At 41.1% G+C, this 15,740-nt stretch overlaps 2 protein-coding genes across 4 annotated transcripts; both read right to left on the minus strand.

The window, feature by feature from the left end:
• Positions 1–4,164, minus strand: terf2ip (telomeric repeat binding factor 2, interacting protein). Of its 3 annotated transcripts, none has more exons than XM_084415674.1 (4): positions 4,072–4,164; positions 2,488–3,475; positions 2,275–2,396; positions 1–826 (listed from the first exon to the last, which is right to left on the minus strand). In XM_084415674.1, exons 2-4 carry the CDS (start codon positions 3,461–3,463, stop codon positions 260–262), a joined length of 1,665 nt encoding a protein of 554 aa, XP_084271800.1. In that variant the 5' UTR covers positions 3,464–3,475; positions 4,072–4,164; the 3' UTR covers positions 1–259. The 3 variants fall into 3 exon arrangements, with proteins under 3 accessions (XP_084271800.1, XP_084271799.1, XP_084271801.1); XM_084415673.1 differs by having other exon boundaries at positions 4,038–4,164; XM_084415675.1 differs by lacking the exon at positions 4,072–4,164 and adding an exon at positions 3,925–4,039.
• Positions 4,165–4,838: 674 nt separating this feature from the next.
• On the minus strand, positions 4,839–10,130 carry LOC311294674 (tripartite motif-containing protein 16-like). Its single transcript, XM_084415676.1, has 6 exons — positions 9,334–10,130; positions 8,819–8,914; positions 8,484–8,717; positions 7,835–7,994; positions 5,793–5,840; positions 4,839–5,568 (listed from the first exon to the last, which is right to left on the minus strand). The coding sequence occupies exons 1-6, from the start codon at positions 9,901–9,903 to the stop codon at positions 5,018–5,020; spliced, it is 1,659 nt and encodes a 552-aa protein (XP_084271802.1). The 5' UTR covers positions 9,904–10,130; the 3' UTR covers positions 4,839–5,017.
• Positions 10,131–15,740: the final 5,610 nt, after the last annotated feature.

Genomic DNA, 15,740 nt, shown 5'->3' on the forward strand with positions numbered 1-15,740 from the left:
ACAATTAATTTAATATAAGATCCACAGACGTAGAAAGTATAAGTATGTAAATGTGTTTTAAACTTGTTGGATAATATTGCGTTTAACACAATTATGCACAATCGGTTAGGAAAATACTTTAATTTACATATATAACAAAGTAATTATCAGCAAAAATTCTCATATGAACTTTTCAACATAAAACTGAACTTGTACCAAACTGAGAATATCAAACTGAGTGATGTTGTAACTGGGTTAAACCAAGCAACACCAAATCCTCTCAGCTTTTGCCAGCCGTGAGGAAGGCTCTTCTCCTGCTCACTTCCTCCTCTCCGAATTTCGACTGAAGCTGCTCAAGTTCATATGAATCAGCCAACAGGAGGACCTCGTCATCCAGATGAGTCCAGAGCGGCCCGTGAATCTCCTGCTCGTACCCGTCGATCAGATACACCCGAGCACGTGCAAGGTCACCACTGGCTTTCAGCAGCGCCTTGGTCACCTCAACCAGGTCTTTCTTACTCTCTCTCATCAAGGTCTTGACCTGTTCCCTGACGTCCACCAGGAGCCTGGAGAGAGTGTCCTCTGGCGTTCCTCTGGCCTGGCTGTGGTTGGGTTCCCGTGACTCGGAGTCGAACATGAATGCGTGTGCGTTGGACGTTGTGGAACTGGCTTCTGGACGCTCTTCTTCCTCAGGTGCTGCTGACTCCTGTCGGGCTTCCTCGTGGTGCTCAGCTTGGCTTTCTGGTTCCCTGGCAAATGTTGCAGGCGACGCTGAACTTTCTTGTGCGTCTGAGGGCTCGATGATCGGGGCTTCACATGGGTCTTCGCCTTCTTCACTTTCATCCATCTGCGCAAATACGTTCAAGTCATTACAGATTTGTGTAAGCTGAAACGCTGAAAAACGATCATTTTACAAATGTATTTTGGACAAGTAAAAAACAAAGTCCATAATAAAGTAAACTCTTAAAAAAATCTAGTTTAAAACGATCTAAGAAATTGTTGAAACCAATTCAAGTTGGTTTCATATGGTTTTTAAACACTTTCATACTAATTTCAAGAAAAGTTTCATGTCATGTGGTGCATACGCCAAAAAAATAGGTTTTTTTTTTTTACACTTTAAATACATGTCAGTTTACAGATCGTAACCATTATTTTCAAAAGAATTTTAAAAATATAATTCTTTACAAATAGCAGGAATTATTTCGTAAATATCTTGAGGGATCAATTACTTTTTGAGTAGAGGGGGGTTGTACCACATGACATTTTACAGCTTGAACTAACTTTGACTAATAAAAAGCTCAAATTCTCTGATATTGTTAGAAACGTATTGACAAATATTCACAAGGGGTCTGTAGGTGTCCTCTCTATATAACATAATTACCTCTTTTATTATTTTATTTTTTTATTCCCTGCATGTTGGTTGCACCACATGACTTTGTTGGTCACATTACATTACTTTGGTGATATATATATTTTTTAATATATTTTATATATATATATATATATATATACACACACAATATATATGTGTGTACTGTATATACAGTAAATACACATACACACACATATATTATATATAAACACAAACTTTTCTGTTGGAATCGATTTGATTCTAAGACTTGATGATAAGACTACTAAGATTTGAGACTAAGTAGTCTCCAAAAGTGATTTCTGGTCTGGGAACTTTTGACATTTTCAAAATTTATACCAATATTATTAAGATTAGTAATAATTATTAGAGATTTTGTAAGCACATTGCATAGTCGCTTGGAGTCAATTGTTTTATGATAACGCAATGAAACATAACAAATTCTGTGGATATAATTGCCCAAGCTGTCATACAAAGAAATTGTGTATGCAAAAACAAAACAGAACCAACAAAATAATAATAACTGATTATGCTGTAGTCAATGTATGCTTTTTTTTTTATGCTTTTTTTTTGTGCATAGTAAAACCTGTAGCTTGCAGTTTTTGCCAAATAATTTTGTCAGATAAATACCATAACCAAGTTTTGTTCTTCCCTCATATTTAAAACTCATATTTAACTCCTATTTTCCTCCTATTTTTTATGATTTAATCAAACATGTACGATCATTTAAAACAAAAATCACTTTTGCCCAATACTGCATATAAGATATAATAATAAAATCCTATGTCAAACTAACTAATTTCATTCATTATAGGCGAATCAAATTTTAATATAATTTTTAAATAATAGATCTGCACAATAAAAGGAGCTTCATGTCACTGATCCATCAGCTTTATCTAGTCAGGGTTCATATTGTTCAATCTTACCACATCCGAGTCCTCGAATTCTCTCGCAGCTTTTGCAAGAATCCCAAGTTTCTTAGAATCAGCTGTGGAGGTTTTGCAGGTTGTTTGTTTTGTTTTGTTGAGAGTTGGATGTTCACTAGATCCTAAAGTAAAGTAAAATGAAGAAGGTTTATGGACAAAGCTTGTTGAGGAACAACATGGCAAATAAATAAAACCATGTAATGAACATGCTACCATCTGGAATGTCTTGTCCATCACGATCTTCGTCTAATCTAGGACTTTTGGACATTTCCGGCCTTGGAGTTTGAATGAACATGCTACCATCTAGAATGTCTTGTCCATCACGATCTTCGTCTAAATTAGGACTTTTGGACATTTCCGGCCCTGGAGTTTCTTGTTCTTGGACCGGGACACGGGACTCGTCCTGACGGTCATGTGGCGACTCGCTGGCCGCCTCTGGAGGAGAACTGGCTCTCTCAGGAGAAGGAGGAGGGATGGTCCTAACAGTTGGACACTCTGTGGAGATTAGCGTTTCAGATGAATCCGACACAGCATTGGACTTTTGAGGTGACTTTCGTAAGGTATCAGTATCAGCCTCGGGTTCTGAGGTCTGAGTCCCTTTCTTCTTCGATAAGGGGCTTTGAGTAAATAAAAGAGCTTTTCTTTTAGAGGGACTTTTCACCGTGAGCTTATGCTGAAGGTGCTTTAGAAACCGATCCTTCATGGACTGCCAGGTGTGGTCGGTCACACGCCGCTTCTCCATTTCTTTCCAAACCAGGTTTCCTTTGGCTTCATGCTGTCGCTTTTCCATGAACTTCACAATAGCGGCGTCGTCTTCAAGTGAGTAATTCAGCCGTCCAGTTCCCTGGTGACGGGCAGCCATCCTCGTCTGGACAGACGGTCCCACGCTGATCACATAGTCGTCCCGATCCAACTGCTGGTTCTGCTCTGCACAATCTCGGATGAACTTCGTAGAGATGTACGTCTGCCCAGTGCTCACCATCGCACTGGTCACGTCGCCCGGATCGACCAGCAAAATGGCTCCGGGCTCTTGATTCCGACACAAAATGCCTCCTCCGTTAGATATCAGAGGGTAAAGCTGCGTTTTAGTTGGACCGGGTCTCACATAGAAGCGCATTGAATGTCCACTGGATTCCAGGAATAAGACGGGAGATATTTCAGAGACCTTCTCCTCTCCAGGTTTTGACATTGTGAAGATTATCTGAGGATTAAATGTGAAAGTTAATTGTTTTCACATTAAAATGTTTTTTTTTTTTTTTTTGTTAATTTGGTTTTAAATAATAAACCAATATATATATTATTTAAAATTAGGGGCATAGTATTGTACAAATTTCTGGTTGACATATTGTGGTGGATCATGTACAAAGTCAATGTGATGAACTATACAATAAAGTAAAATTAGTTCTGACAAAAGACCTAGAAGCATTCGTCTGCAAATGCAACTTGGCTTTATATGTTTACACGCACACACACACACACGTTTCTTCTTTTCATTTGCAAACAGTTTTATCTTTTATGCATTACAGAATTCAATCTTTGACTCGTTGTCTTGACTCTCTGGCATCAACGCTGTTTTAAAAGCGCATATATTTTGAATGAAGTAAAACGTAATATTCATAACCATAACTTAGTGTAAGATAGTTTATTTACACTCGCAGATCATGAGTAATACTTGAAATACTTGCACGTCGCAGGCTTTCCCTGTTATTCTGCTTTGCAGCAAAGAGCATCAATACATACAAAAAGCCTTGTATGAACCCTACCTGTCGAGAGACCAAAACATTGATGTAAAAGAACCTGTGTTTGGCAGTGTTACAGGAGTGAGTCCAGACAAACACTGAGCTTGAGAGACATGTGAAAAACATATTTCACAATAAGAGTCACGGCTCTAGCGCCCGCGATGAGAGACTCCTGCAGGAGAGCGCGCGCTGAGACTTTAATTATGGAAAAAGACGGATAAGGAAATGTTCAATGGGTCTCAACGCGGGAAAACAATAAAAGTGAAAGTAAAGGTGCTAAAAGTAAAACGATTTTTTTACCAAGCGAAATGTATAAACCCTAACAAAGATATATATTATATTATTTTATTTTGTTGTTGTTGTTGTTGTTAGTTCCCAGCTAACACATTTAGGTTCCCAGAACGTTCTGGGAATGTTCCCAAAACATGTATTTGTAACGTTAGTTTTATATATATATATATATATATATATATATATATATATATATATATATATATATATATATATTGGTGCTTGAATACCTATGTACATGTGATATTTTAATTTTTTATTTTTAATCAATATAATAAATTTGCAAAGATTTCAAACAAACTTTGTTCGTAGAATTTTGAGGAAAATAATTAATAAATTTTAAGGCTGTAACATAACAAAATGTGGAAAAAGTGAAGCGCTGTGAATACTTTCCGGATGCACTGTATAGCATTTACTCAGTACATTCACCTGACTGTTAAAAACATCTGTAAATATAAAAAAGAAAAAAAATTATAATAAAAAACTAATGTGAAACATGAAAGGGACAAACACACACACACACACACACATCTTATTGTCTATGAGGATTTATTACACACATTTGTTCTTATATTATTTCAGTGACAGAAGTTCAGCTGTAATAATAATGTGATGAAGAGAAAATAAGAGACTCTACAACATCTCACTGTTGTGATTTATCAAGCAGCTCAAAGTATTACAGGTAAAATCTCTCTACAGTCTATTCTGATGCATCAACACAGTTTCACTGATGATCCAGACCAAACATAAAACCCAGGATAGAGTGGCTGAGTGAATGTGGTCTGGACTGTGTGGATGAGGCTCACTGTGTCAGAGACGCTGTAGAAGGAGAGAGTTCCTGCACTGTGATCCACATACACTCCTATTCTTCTCTGATCCACATACACTCCTATTCTACGGCTGATGGACACTGCAGGAAGATCAGTCTCCATCTTATTATGTCTGAATGAGTAACTGGAGGAAGAGCAGTACAAACTCCAGGACTGATCATTCCCTCCAAACAAACTCTCATGACCCTCTCCCTTTCTGCTGATGCTCTTATATGACACTGATATAAACACACCATTATTCCCACTCCACTCAATCTCCCAGTAACAGCGTCCACTCACACTCTCTCTACACAACACCTGCTCCCAAAAATCAAATCTGTCTGGATGATCAGGATATGGCTGGACTGTGATAGTGTTAGTAATCACTCGGTTTCTCTCAGACAGACGGAGGCATTTATTCACTGTGTTCAGATCCAGAGTGAGCTGATGGGAACCTGATGGAGAGAAAACACATCAGAATCAGGAATTATGAATCTGTCTCTTCTTTTAATGTATCTGAACTCTTCATGACTTAATATTCAGTGTATCAGCAGTGTCTCAGTACAACTGATAATCTTTTCAATTATCAATTATTGAACTCATAAATCATGATTTCTTTCAGCTTCTACAGGAAGAACATGAACACACTCAGAGTTTGTCAGCTTTCTTAGTCACTTACATTGTAGGAAGTTGTTCCTGGTTTTGGGATTAATGTTGGTGAATGTGACTGTGGAAATAAACAGACATGAACAGTGTGAAGAGAAATTATATGATAAAATTCATCCATTTCCACACATTTCTAATGTGATGTTCTTCATGATATTAGACGATGTTGGACTCATTTCTGAGAGCAAATGAATCTCCAGGGGCCTCATTTATAAAACACAAATCTTGGATTTTATCCTAAATCAATATATATATATATATACAGTGAGGAAAATAACTATTTGAACACCCTGCTATTTTGCAAGTTCTGAAATTGTCATCGTAGGTGCATGTCCACTGTGAGAGACATAATCTAAAAAAAAAAATCCAGAAATCACAATATATGATTTTTTAACTATTTATTTGTATGATACAGCTGCAAATAAGTATTTGAACACCTGTCTATCAGCTAGAATTCTGACCCTCAAAGACCTGTTAGTCTGCCTTTAAAATGTCCACCTCCACTCCATTTATTATCCTAAATTAGATGCACCTGTTTGAGGTCGTAATCCAACTACTAACATGGCCAAGACCAAAGAGCTGTCCAAAGACACTAGAGACAAAATTGTACACCTCCACAAGGCTGGAAAAGGCTACGGGGAAATTGCCAAGCAGCTTGGTGAAAAAAGGTCCACTGTTGGAGCAATCGTTAGAAAAATGAAGAAGCTAAACATGACTGTCAATCTCCCTCGGACTGGGGCTCCATGCAAGATCTCACCTCGTGGGGTCTCAATGATCCTAAGAAAGGTGAGAAATCAGCCCAGAACTACACGGGAGGAGCTGGTCAATGACCTGAAAAGAGCTGGGACCACCGTTTCCAAGGTTACTGTTGGTAATACACTAAGACGTCATGGTTTGAAATCATGCATGGCACGGAAGGTTCCCCTGCTTAAACCAGCACATGTCAAGGCCCGTCTTAAGTTTGCCAATGACCATTTGCATGATTCAGAGGAGTCATGGGAGAAAGTCATGTGGTCAGATGAGACCAAAATAGAACTTCTTGGTCATTATTCCATTAAGGAAGAAGAATGATGAGTACCATCCCAAGAACACCATCCCTACTGTGAAGCATGGGGGTGGTAGCATCATGCTTTGGGGGTGTTTTTCTGCACATGGGACAGGGTGACTGCACTGTATTAAGGAGAGGATGACCGGGGCCATGTATTGCGAGGTTTTGGGGAACAACCTCCTTCCCTCAGTTAGAGCATTGAAGATGGGTCGAGGCTGGGTCTTCCAACATGACAATGACCCGAAGCACACAGCCAGGATAACCAAGGAGTGGCTCTGTAAGAAGCATATCAAGGTTCTGGCGTGGCCTAGCCAGTCTCCAGACCTAAACCCAATAGAGAATCTTTGGAGGGAGCTCAAACTCCGTGTTTCTCAGCGACGGCCCAGAAACCTGACTGATCTAGAGAAGATCTGTGTGGAGGAGTGGGCCAAAATCCCTCCTGCAGTGTGTGCAAACCTGGTGAAAAACTACAGGAAACGTTTGACCTCTGTAATTGCAAACAAAGGCTACTGTACCAAATATTAACATTGATTTTCTCAGGTGTTCAAATACTTATTTGCAGCTGTATCATACAAATAAATAGTTAAAAAATCATACATTGTGATTTCTGGATTTTTTTTTTTTTTTAGATGTCTCTCACAGTGGACATGCACCTACGATGACAATTTCAGACCCCTCCATGATTTCCAAGTGGGAGAACTTGCAAAATAGCAGGGTGTTCAAATACTTATTTTCCTCACTGTATATATCAATATGCTTGTCCATGATGATGAGTGCCAAACCTCTGAACCATCCAGGGATTTTTGTGGCGTTCTGTAGGTGAAGTTGATGCACTTGTTCACTATGGACTTGAAGTTTAGCTGAACTGTGATGCATTTACGAACATTACGAGAAATGATTGTCCATATGATTGTTTTATAAATTATAGTAACATTCCTTAAATTGTTGGACATTCACATTTCGTATCATTCTACGCACGTGTTTATAAACGAGGCCCAGGACTTTACCTCTGTCAGAGATCTTCTTGAGCTCCTCTTTGCAGAAATCCTCCAGTTTGACTTTCAGCTGACGGACAGATTCTCTCACGCCATCAAAAGAGGAGAGAGAACTGAAGGGAACGTCATTCACATCTGTAGATTCAGGAGGTGCTGAGAGAGACTGGAAACTCTACAGAAAACAGAAATCAAAACTCATCAGCTCCACACTTCACTCAATAACCTGCACTACTATCAGATCTGTGCAGCTCTTGTTCACTTGAGTCAACAGTGACTCGCATCAATCCAGCACTTTCACACAATCAGAGACTTTCTTATAATATTAATTTAATGGCATTAATGATACAAATTCTAGTGTTTGTCAGTTGCACTCCTTGAGGAAAAGAAGAATACTTTGGCATACTTTTAAAATGTACTTATTATGGAAATAATATACTTGCAAAAGTCATGCTCAAGTGTAGATTGAGTAATGTTTTCGGACACTTATTTGCAATTATATGAATGTATTATAATTTAAATTTACATTAAATGCAAGTAGATGAACTTTCAGAGTGTTTTTCAGTCACTTAAGTAGGATTTAATTACATCTTTAAATTCTATCATCTTTTAAATATGGTTAAAGTTAGTCCACTATGATCCTGTTCTTCTAGATCTCTGTTACCTGGAGGAAATGAATGTCATCCTGTGTGTGTGAAAGCTGCTCCAGCTCAGCGTCTCTCCTCCTTAGATCATTGATCTCCTGCTCCAGTCGCTTTAGTCGTTCTTCAGCTGGACTCACTGCATCCTTTTCCTGATCTCTGATCCGCTGTGTCGCCTCAGAGCGGCTTCTCTCAATGGAGCGGATGATCTCAGTAAAGATCCTCTCACTGTCCTCCACTGCTGTCTGTGCAGAGCGCTGTTAGGACACACATCACAATCACTCAGTGAGTTCAGTGGGACTGAAGGAGGAGAGTCCTAACTGAGGCTTCATAAACTTCTCTTCTTCTCCAGACTCACCGTATGAGACGCCACAGCCTCTCTCAGCTGCTGAAGATCTTTCTCTCTCTGCTGGATTCTCTGACGGAGCTTTATCTGAGTCTCCTTCAGCTGAGTCTAGAGGACAAACCAATAACAGGAAATGTCACATAAGACTAAAGATTATGAACAAATATGAAGCCAAAGTGTCAGCATTATTTCATTTACTTTATTCGTAAGTGGCCTTTTATGTGATTAACATTATATTATCTGCAAGTCCCATTTTTAAAGATTAGAGATTTGAGGAACACTACAAGTGCACATTCAGTACAATTAAGCTGACTTATTTTTTTAAATTGCTGAAGTTTAGATTCTTTTTGTCTCCTTTTGAGGTTAGAGCTGTGAATGTGTGACTAAAATAGATGAGACGTTCTTCAAAATGACATATTTTAAATTCCACAGAAGAAAGTAAGTCAAACCGTTTTGGATCGGTATGACGGTGAGTAAATGAAGAGAGAATTTTAACTTTTGCTAATACAATCTCTTTAAGTTCATACCTGTTTCTCAGTCCTCTGTGCTGCAGCTGATACAGTTTTGTGTTTTTTATGTTCATTCTCCTTACACCGTACACAAATGCATTGTTGATCAGTGATACAGTACATTTCTAGCTCTTTATTATGTTTACGGCAGATCATGTCCTGCAGTCCAGTGGCATCAATCACTTTGTGTGGCTTACGTGAGTGATATTCCTCATGAGGGTCAAAATGAGTTTGACAGTAAGATTCCTGACACACCAGACAGGACTTGACGGCTTTGTATTTTCTTCCAGTACAGACGTCACACTCCACATCTCCGGCTCCAGCGTAACAGTCAGCAGGAAGTTTAGTCTTCTTCAGTTTCTCCACCAGTTCAGCCAGAATGGTGTTTTTACCCAAAGCAGGTCTTGGACTGAAGGTCTGTCTGCACTGAGGGCAGCTGTAGACTCTCTTCTCATCCTCCTGATCCCAGCAGACTGTAATACAGATCTTACAGTAACTGTGTCCACAGTTGATGGTCACTGGATCCTTCAGAAGATCCAGACACACTGGACACATGAACTCATCCTGAGAAAATCTGGCCTCTGCCATTTTACTGCATGAATACAGAGAGACACAAACACACAACAGCTCAACAATACTTCAGTTTCTGTTTCCCTGAACTGGGTTGAAATAGTGTCCTGCTTCTATGTTTGAGTGACGTGTGTAAAACAGGTGTGTCTGTTAAGCAGCTTCCTCATTCCTGGTCAAATAAATGTATGCAAAGTATGTTAGTGAAGAGCAGCTCTGTGATCAGTAGTAAATGCTGCTCCATCTCTGAAAGCACTGCAAGTTTCAGTCACATATAACGTTAATTTGAAAAAGCAACATGCGTCAAACATCTGTCCAAACTTGTAATGTGAAGAGTTCATAAACCTGTTGTCTAACAAAAGACATGTAATAACATGTTTTTACGACAAACTTACTTCATAACATCAGTCGTATCATAGATATGATAGAATGAGACAGACAGTATATTATTTTATAGTATTCTAAACAGTGACAAAGGCTGTCGATTAACATTGCTTTATAAATAGGCCTATACTATTACTTTGGTCTGATCTGCTGTGTTTTTTTGTCTTTTATCAGTCAATCTCCTCCCAGGAATTTCTTCGCCCAAGGGTCGTCTGTATTCCTTATCTGGTCCTGAGAGAGAGGCCATGGACAAGTATATTCAGGAATCCTTAAACACCGCCCTCATCCATCCCTCTTCCTCGCCCGCTGGGGCTGGGTTCTTTGTTGTTAAGAAGGATGGCTCCCTGCGACCCCGCATTGACTACCGGGGTCTAAATGACATCACCATGAGAAACAGGTATCCTCCGCCTCTGATGTCATCAGCTTTTGAGTTGCTACAGGGAGCCAGTGTCTTTACCAAGCTAGACCTCCATAATGTCTGCCATTTGATCTGGATACATGAAGGGGATGAGTGGAAGACAGCCTACAACACCCCAAAGATCAAAGCCGATCCCGCTAAGGTAAGGCTGAGTGGCCAACCCCTGACTCTCCGGAAGGCACTGCAGTGGTTTCTGGGGTTTGCTAACTTCTATAGGCAATCCATCCGGAACTTTAGCCTGGTTGCTGCAAACTTAACAGCACTCACCTCTCCTAAGGTACCTTTCAGATGGAATTCTCAGGCTCAGGAGGCCTTTGATGTTCTTAAGTCCCGTTTCATCTCTGTTCCTGTTCCTTGTCTTCAAGATTCTGAACGGCAAATCATTGTTGAGGTGGATGCCTCCGATGTCGGTGGAGGCACGGTCCTGTTTCAGCTGTTCCCCAGAGATGGGAAGGTGCACCCTTTGTGCCTTCTCTCACCGTCTGAGCCCCATTGAGAGAAATTATGACATAAGTAACAGGGAGCTGCTGGCAGTCAGGCTGGCTCTGGGGTAATGGCGTCACTGGTTGGAGGGAGCAGCGCAGCCCTTCTTGGTCTGGACAGATCACAAGAATTTAGAGCAAGCCCGTTCGGCCAAGAGGTTAAATGTTCGCCAGGCCGACTTTGCATTCTTCTTTGGGCGGTTTAACTTCTACCTCTCGTATTGGCTGAGCTCCAAAAATGTTAAGCCTGACACACTGTATAGTCTGTTCAAGGATCCTGGGGGGGGAGACGGCCCCTGAAACCATTCTCTCCAGGGAGGTGGTGGTGGGGTCCCTTTCCTGGGATGTCGAGCGGCTGGTGAGGGAGGCCGTGTGGGGGGGGGGGGTCCCGAGGGGGTGTCTGGAGGGTCGGTTGTTTGTGCTGGCGGTTGTTTAATAGTAGGTCTGTAGGATTGAAAATAATCCAAGATATTTGAAATGAACAAAGACAAATGCAGCGCGCCGCCACTCGAAACTATAGAACCCATAGTCAACCGGGCCAAGGCATGGAAAGCCATCCCTGGTGTGTCACGATGGGTTATGAACACAGTAGAACAAGGTTACTCGCTCCAATTCACTCGCAATCCACCCCGATTCGTGGGCATAATCCACACTTCGGTGAAGAGCAACATGTCTCACGTCCTCCACGCTGAAGTGATGAGCTTACTGGAAAAGTCGCTACTTCCTTGTTCCCAAAAAAGACGGTGGCCTCAGGCCCATCCTAGATCTCAGACATCTGAACAAAGTCCTTATCAAATGGCCATTCAAGATGTTAACTCTGAAACAAATCCTCGCGCAGGTTCGCCCGATGGATTGGTTCTTCTCAGTGGATCTGAAAGATGCTTACGTTCATATCCAAATAATCCCCCGTCACAGACCGTTCTTGAGATTCGCATTCGTGGGGGCGGCTCACCAGTATACAGTCCTATCGTTCGGGCTGTCTCTGGCCCCACGCACTTTTACAAAGTGCATGGATGCAGCACTTTCCCCTTTGAGACAAATGGGAATAGCATCTTGAACTACCTCGACAACTGGCTCATTCTGGCCCAGTCGGAGGCGGAAACTGAATTCTCACAGATCTGTGCTCCTCAGCCATTTAGAATGCAGGGGACTCAGAATAAACACAACCAAGAGCTCTCTGCTTCCCGGTCAGAGCTGGGTGCAGTTATAGACTCAGCCCAAATGAGGGCGTGGCTATCCAGCGTACACTCGACGCCCGTGAAGAGACGACTCGACGCCCGTGAAGAGACGACTCGACGCCCGTGAAGAGACGACTCGACGCCCGTGAAGAGACGACTCGACGCCCGTGAAGAGACGACTCGACACCCGTGAAGAGACGACTCGACGCCCGTGAAGAGACGACTCGACGCCCGTGAAGAGACGACTCGACGCTGGCGATATGTTTATGCCCTAAATCAATACATGATTAACTAACTGTATTTCTCTATGTACATTTCTGAAATGCACTTTCTGTAAAGCTGCTTTGAAACAATATGTATTGTGAAAAGCGCTATACAAATAAATTTGAATTGAATTGAATTGAAATATGCGCCCCCTGCAGTACTGGCTGAAACCACAGGTTCCCCCCCAGGCATGGTGCTCAGGCTAAATTCCAATAACTTAAGAGAACTTCACTGGAGCGCTGGAAAGACATACACGCATTATCCCTTGGATAATGGTCCGTTGGATTTCCGTCGTTGGGCCAATGGGTGGTCTTTACACCTCCAACACAGGATGGGGCGTTCTGTGCGAGTGCAAATCAGATATGCTGTCCCGGGGCAACGTGTCCCCAGGGGAATGGACCCTCCATCCCCAAATGGTTCAAATGATCTGGAGTGTTTTCAGGAAGGCAGAGGTAGACATCTTCGCCTCCGAAGACAACTCTCATTGCCCAATATTTTTCTCGAAAGGCAGGGATGCGCTGGCCCACGAATGGCCCAGCCTTCCCCTGTATGCTTTTCCTCCAGTCTCGCTCCTCCCTCAGGTCATAAAGCGGATCAGAGGACCTATTAGTGGCCCTTCTCTGGCGGACCCAACTTTGGTTCCCCGAGTTGATTCAGCTGCTCTATGGCAAAATCAAGCATCTTTTACAGGCAGATGCCCCGCCCATTTTTGGCCCAGCATGGTGGGCTTCGCACCGATTGGTTTGCGCAGTTACGCCGCTCTGCCATAAGTTTGTGCAGTTACCAGCCAATAGCGTGTGAGTAAGTCTCAGCACTATACTGGCTGTGCAGTAGCACTGTGTTATTATATAAAAGTTTTCAGTATTCGGAAAAAAGGAGTTTCCCCATAGCGTAAAGCTACGCAATACTCGTTCCCTTATCTCAGGGAACCGAGGTTACATTAGTAACCGAGTCGTTTTGTGTTTTCATTCTGAGCTTCTCGGAAGCCGTGTTTCAGTTCCTCTGTTTTTCACTTTGTGTTTTCTGTTAGATATACAGATCCCTGCGTGCTCATGCACTTTGTGCGCTTCCAGTTTATTCATGTTTCTGATTTATATGTGATGAAACACGTGAAGTGTGAATTCTGAATACGTGTTTCACGTTTAGTGAATAAACTCCTGCATTTGAGTCTATATACTTCTCCGTGTACTCTATATCATTACACCTGTTAGGAAAAGCCAATTAATCTTGTATCATTGAAATTAATAGAAATTTTGGTAAATCTTTCATTTACAATGTTCTTGTTACATATTACATGTATTTACTATGGTAATAACAGTAAGCACCTAACCTTAAAGGAACCCTATTCTAAGTACATGTTGTTAATTAATATTACCCAGTATTTATTTTTATTATTACACTGTAACAAAGACATCTTAAAGGGCATCTATTATGCCCCTTTTTACAAGATGTAAAATAAGTCTCTGATGTCCCCAGAGTGTGTATGGGAAGTTTTAACTGAAAATACCCCACATATATTTTTGAGTCGGACGATGCCCAAAGAGCCAGAGAATATATGCTGCATGGAGATAGTACAAGTATAGTTTAGTTTAATTATGGTTATAACTGATTTGTCATCTTGCTTTTATCCACTTTTAGTACATGCCTGTTGTAACTGTAGAATGATGGCCAAAAATGTACTGATGAGTTTTATGACGTTTTTTGTACTTCACACAAAAGATGAAAATCACTGTAAGAGCTGAATAAAACACAGTACAAGTGCGCATTAAAGTCTAAACGATCTCCAGAAGTCTGGAAACACAGATGAGATCGATCCTTTTCCATTATTCCTAACTGCGGAAATAACTCCGCTAGGAAACTCAGACACAGGAACTGGGCAAGAGAGCACAGACAAGAGTGACGACCCGACACCCAGCAATAATCACTCCCGCTAGATATAGGCAGCTAACAACAGAAGTAACTAGCTGCAGCTGCGGACTGATTAAGTGATCAGCTGGTTACTAAGCAACAAACAAGCACCACACACTCAGACCCCACACCCACAACAACCAACAGACACACAAAACGAACACATGGATCGATGAACCGTGACAGCCTGGCATTATCTTAAATATGTCTAAAAGATCAAACCATTATGCTGAATGGGAGAAATTCTCTTTGGGTTTTGGTTCCTGTTTTTTGGTTAATCTTTACGTTTTGTGATTCACTGTTCCGCTCATATGATCTTGTCTTATGATCTTTGGTTCAGTGTTTTAATTGCTTTCAGGTGTGTCTTGTTTGGTTATTAGTTGGTGTATATCAAAAAAAGTCTCTTGTCTAGCTTTATTTGTCAACCTGCTGTTGTTGAGTTTCTTGTTTGTCAAGTCTTTGAGTATTTTTGTATATGTTCTATGGGATAATAAACTGCACTTTGGTTCAATCAACTCACCTACAGTGGATTATGTGACAGAAAGTTAGACCAAAGATGAATCCAGCAGTCCAGATCATGTTAAGACTTTGATGATGTGGCTCTCAAAGACTGTTTTAGGCATGGTATAAATGAGCCAATACGCTCAGAGATACCTGGCGGGGGAGTAAATTGCTCACTGGCCCAAAATATGGACTATGCTCTGTTGCTGAGTAGTTCCTTATTTACTGTGGGAATTGTGGACGAGGCTATCCACAGTCCCACAGTATTTCCCAAGCCAGAGTCTCCTCACGTCACGAACCACTCAAGATTCCCTTGAAAATAATTGTTTGGGGTCTAGCACTGAACTTACCAGCCATGGCCATTGTGATCCCAAGTCTGGTGGTCTCAGCACTTCAAAGTCTGGTGGTCTGGTGTGTGTGTGTGCCCCAATCTTTGTTTTGTTTAACATCAGGAGCCACCCTTTTGATTAATTTCATGAAGTACTTGTAATTATTTTTTAATATAGCATTACACACTAAATGAAAAACATAAACATAAAAAATATATATTTGATTGCTAAGTGCAGTGATTGACTAATCACAATCACATATGCTGTAAAAGCTGATCATTCAGCAGATGAACTGTGAGAGCCTGCTGAATCTCATTTTTATTTAAGTTATTTGAAAAGGGATGTGGTTTGTGGGCAACTACACAACTGCTGGTGCGTGACAGAGCTGTGTGAT

The sequence above is a fragment of the Rutilus rutilus genome (genome assembly GCF_951802725.1).
Source record: "Rutilus rutilus genome assembly, chromosome: 8".
In the NCBI taxonomy this organism is placed as follows: domain Eukaryota; kingdom Metazoa; phylum Chordata; class Actinopteri; order Cypriniformes; family Leuciscidae; genus Rutilus; species Rutilus rutilus.

Coding starts and splice junctions, on each gene's coding strand:
- terf2ip (XM_084415673.1), bottom strand. CDS start 4,139: ATGTTTTTCACATGTCTCTCAAGCTCAGTGTTTGTCTGGACTCACTCC. Junction 3,476..4,037: donor ATGTTTTGGTCTCTCGACAG/GTAGGGTTCATA, acceptor TTTAATCCTCAG/ATAATCTTCACAATGTCAAA. Junction 2,397..2,487: donor TGGACAAGACATTCCAGATG/GTAGCATGTTCA, acceptor ACTTTACTTTAG/GATCTAGTGAACATCCAACT.
- LOC311294674 (XM_084415676.1), bottom strand. CDS start 9,903: ATGGCAGAGGCCAGATTTTCTCAGGATGAGTTCATGTGTCCAGTGTGT. Junction 8,718..8,818: donor AGGCTGTGGCGTCTCATACG/GTGAGTCTGGAG, acceptor GTGTCCTAACAG/CGCTCTGCACAGACAGCAGT. Junction 7,995..8,483: donor ATGACATTCATTTCCTCCAG/GTAACAGAGATC, acceptor TGTTTTCTGTAG/AGTTTCCAGTCTCTCTCAGC.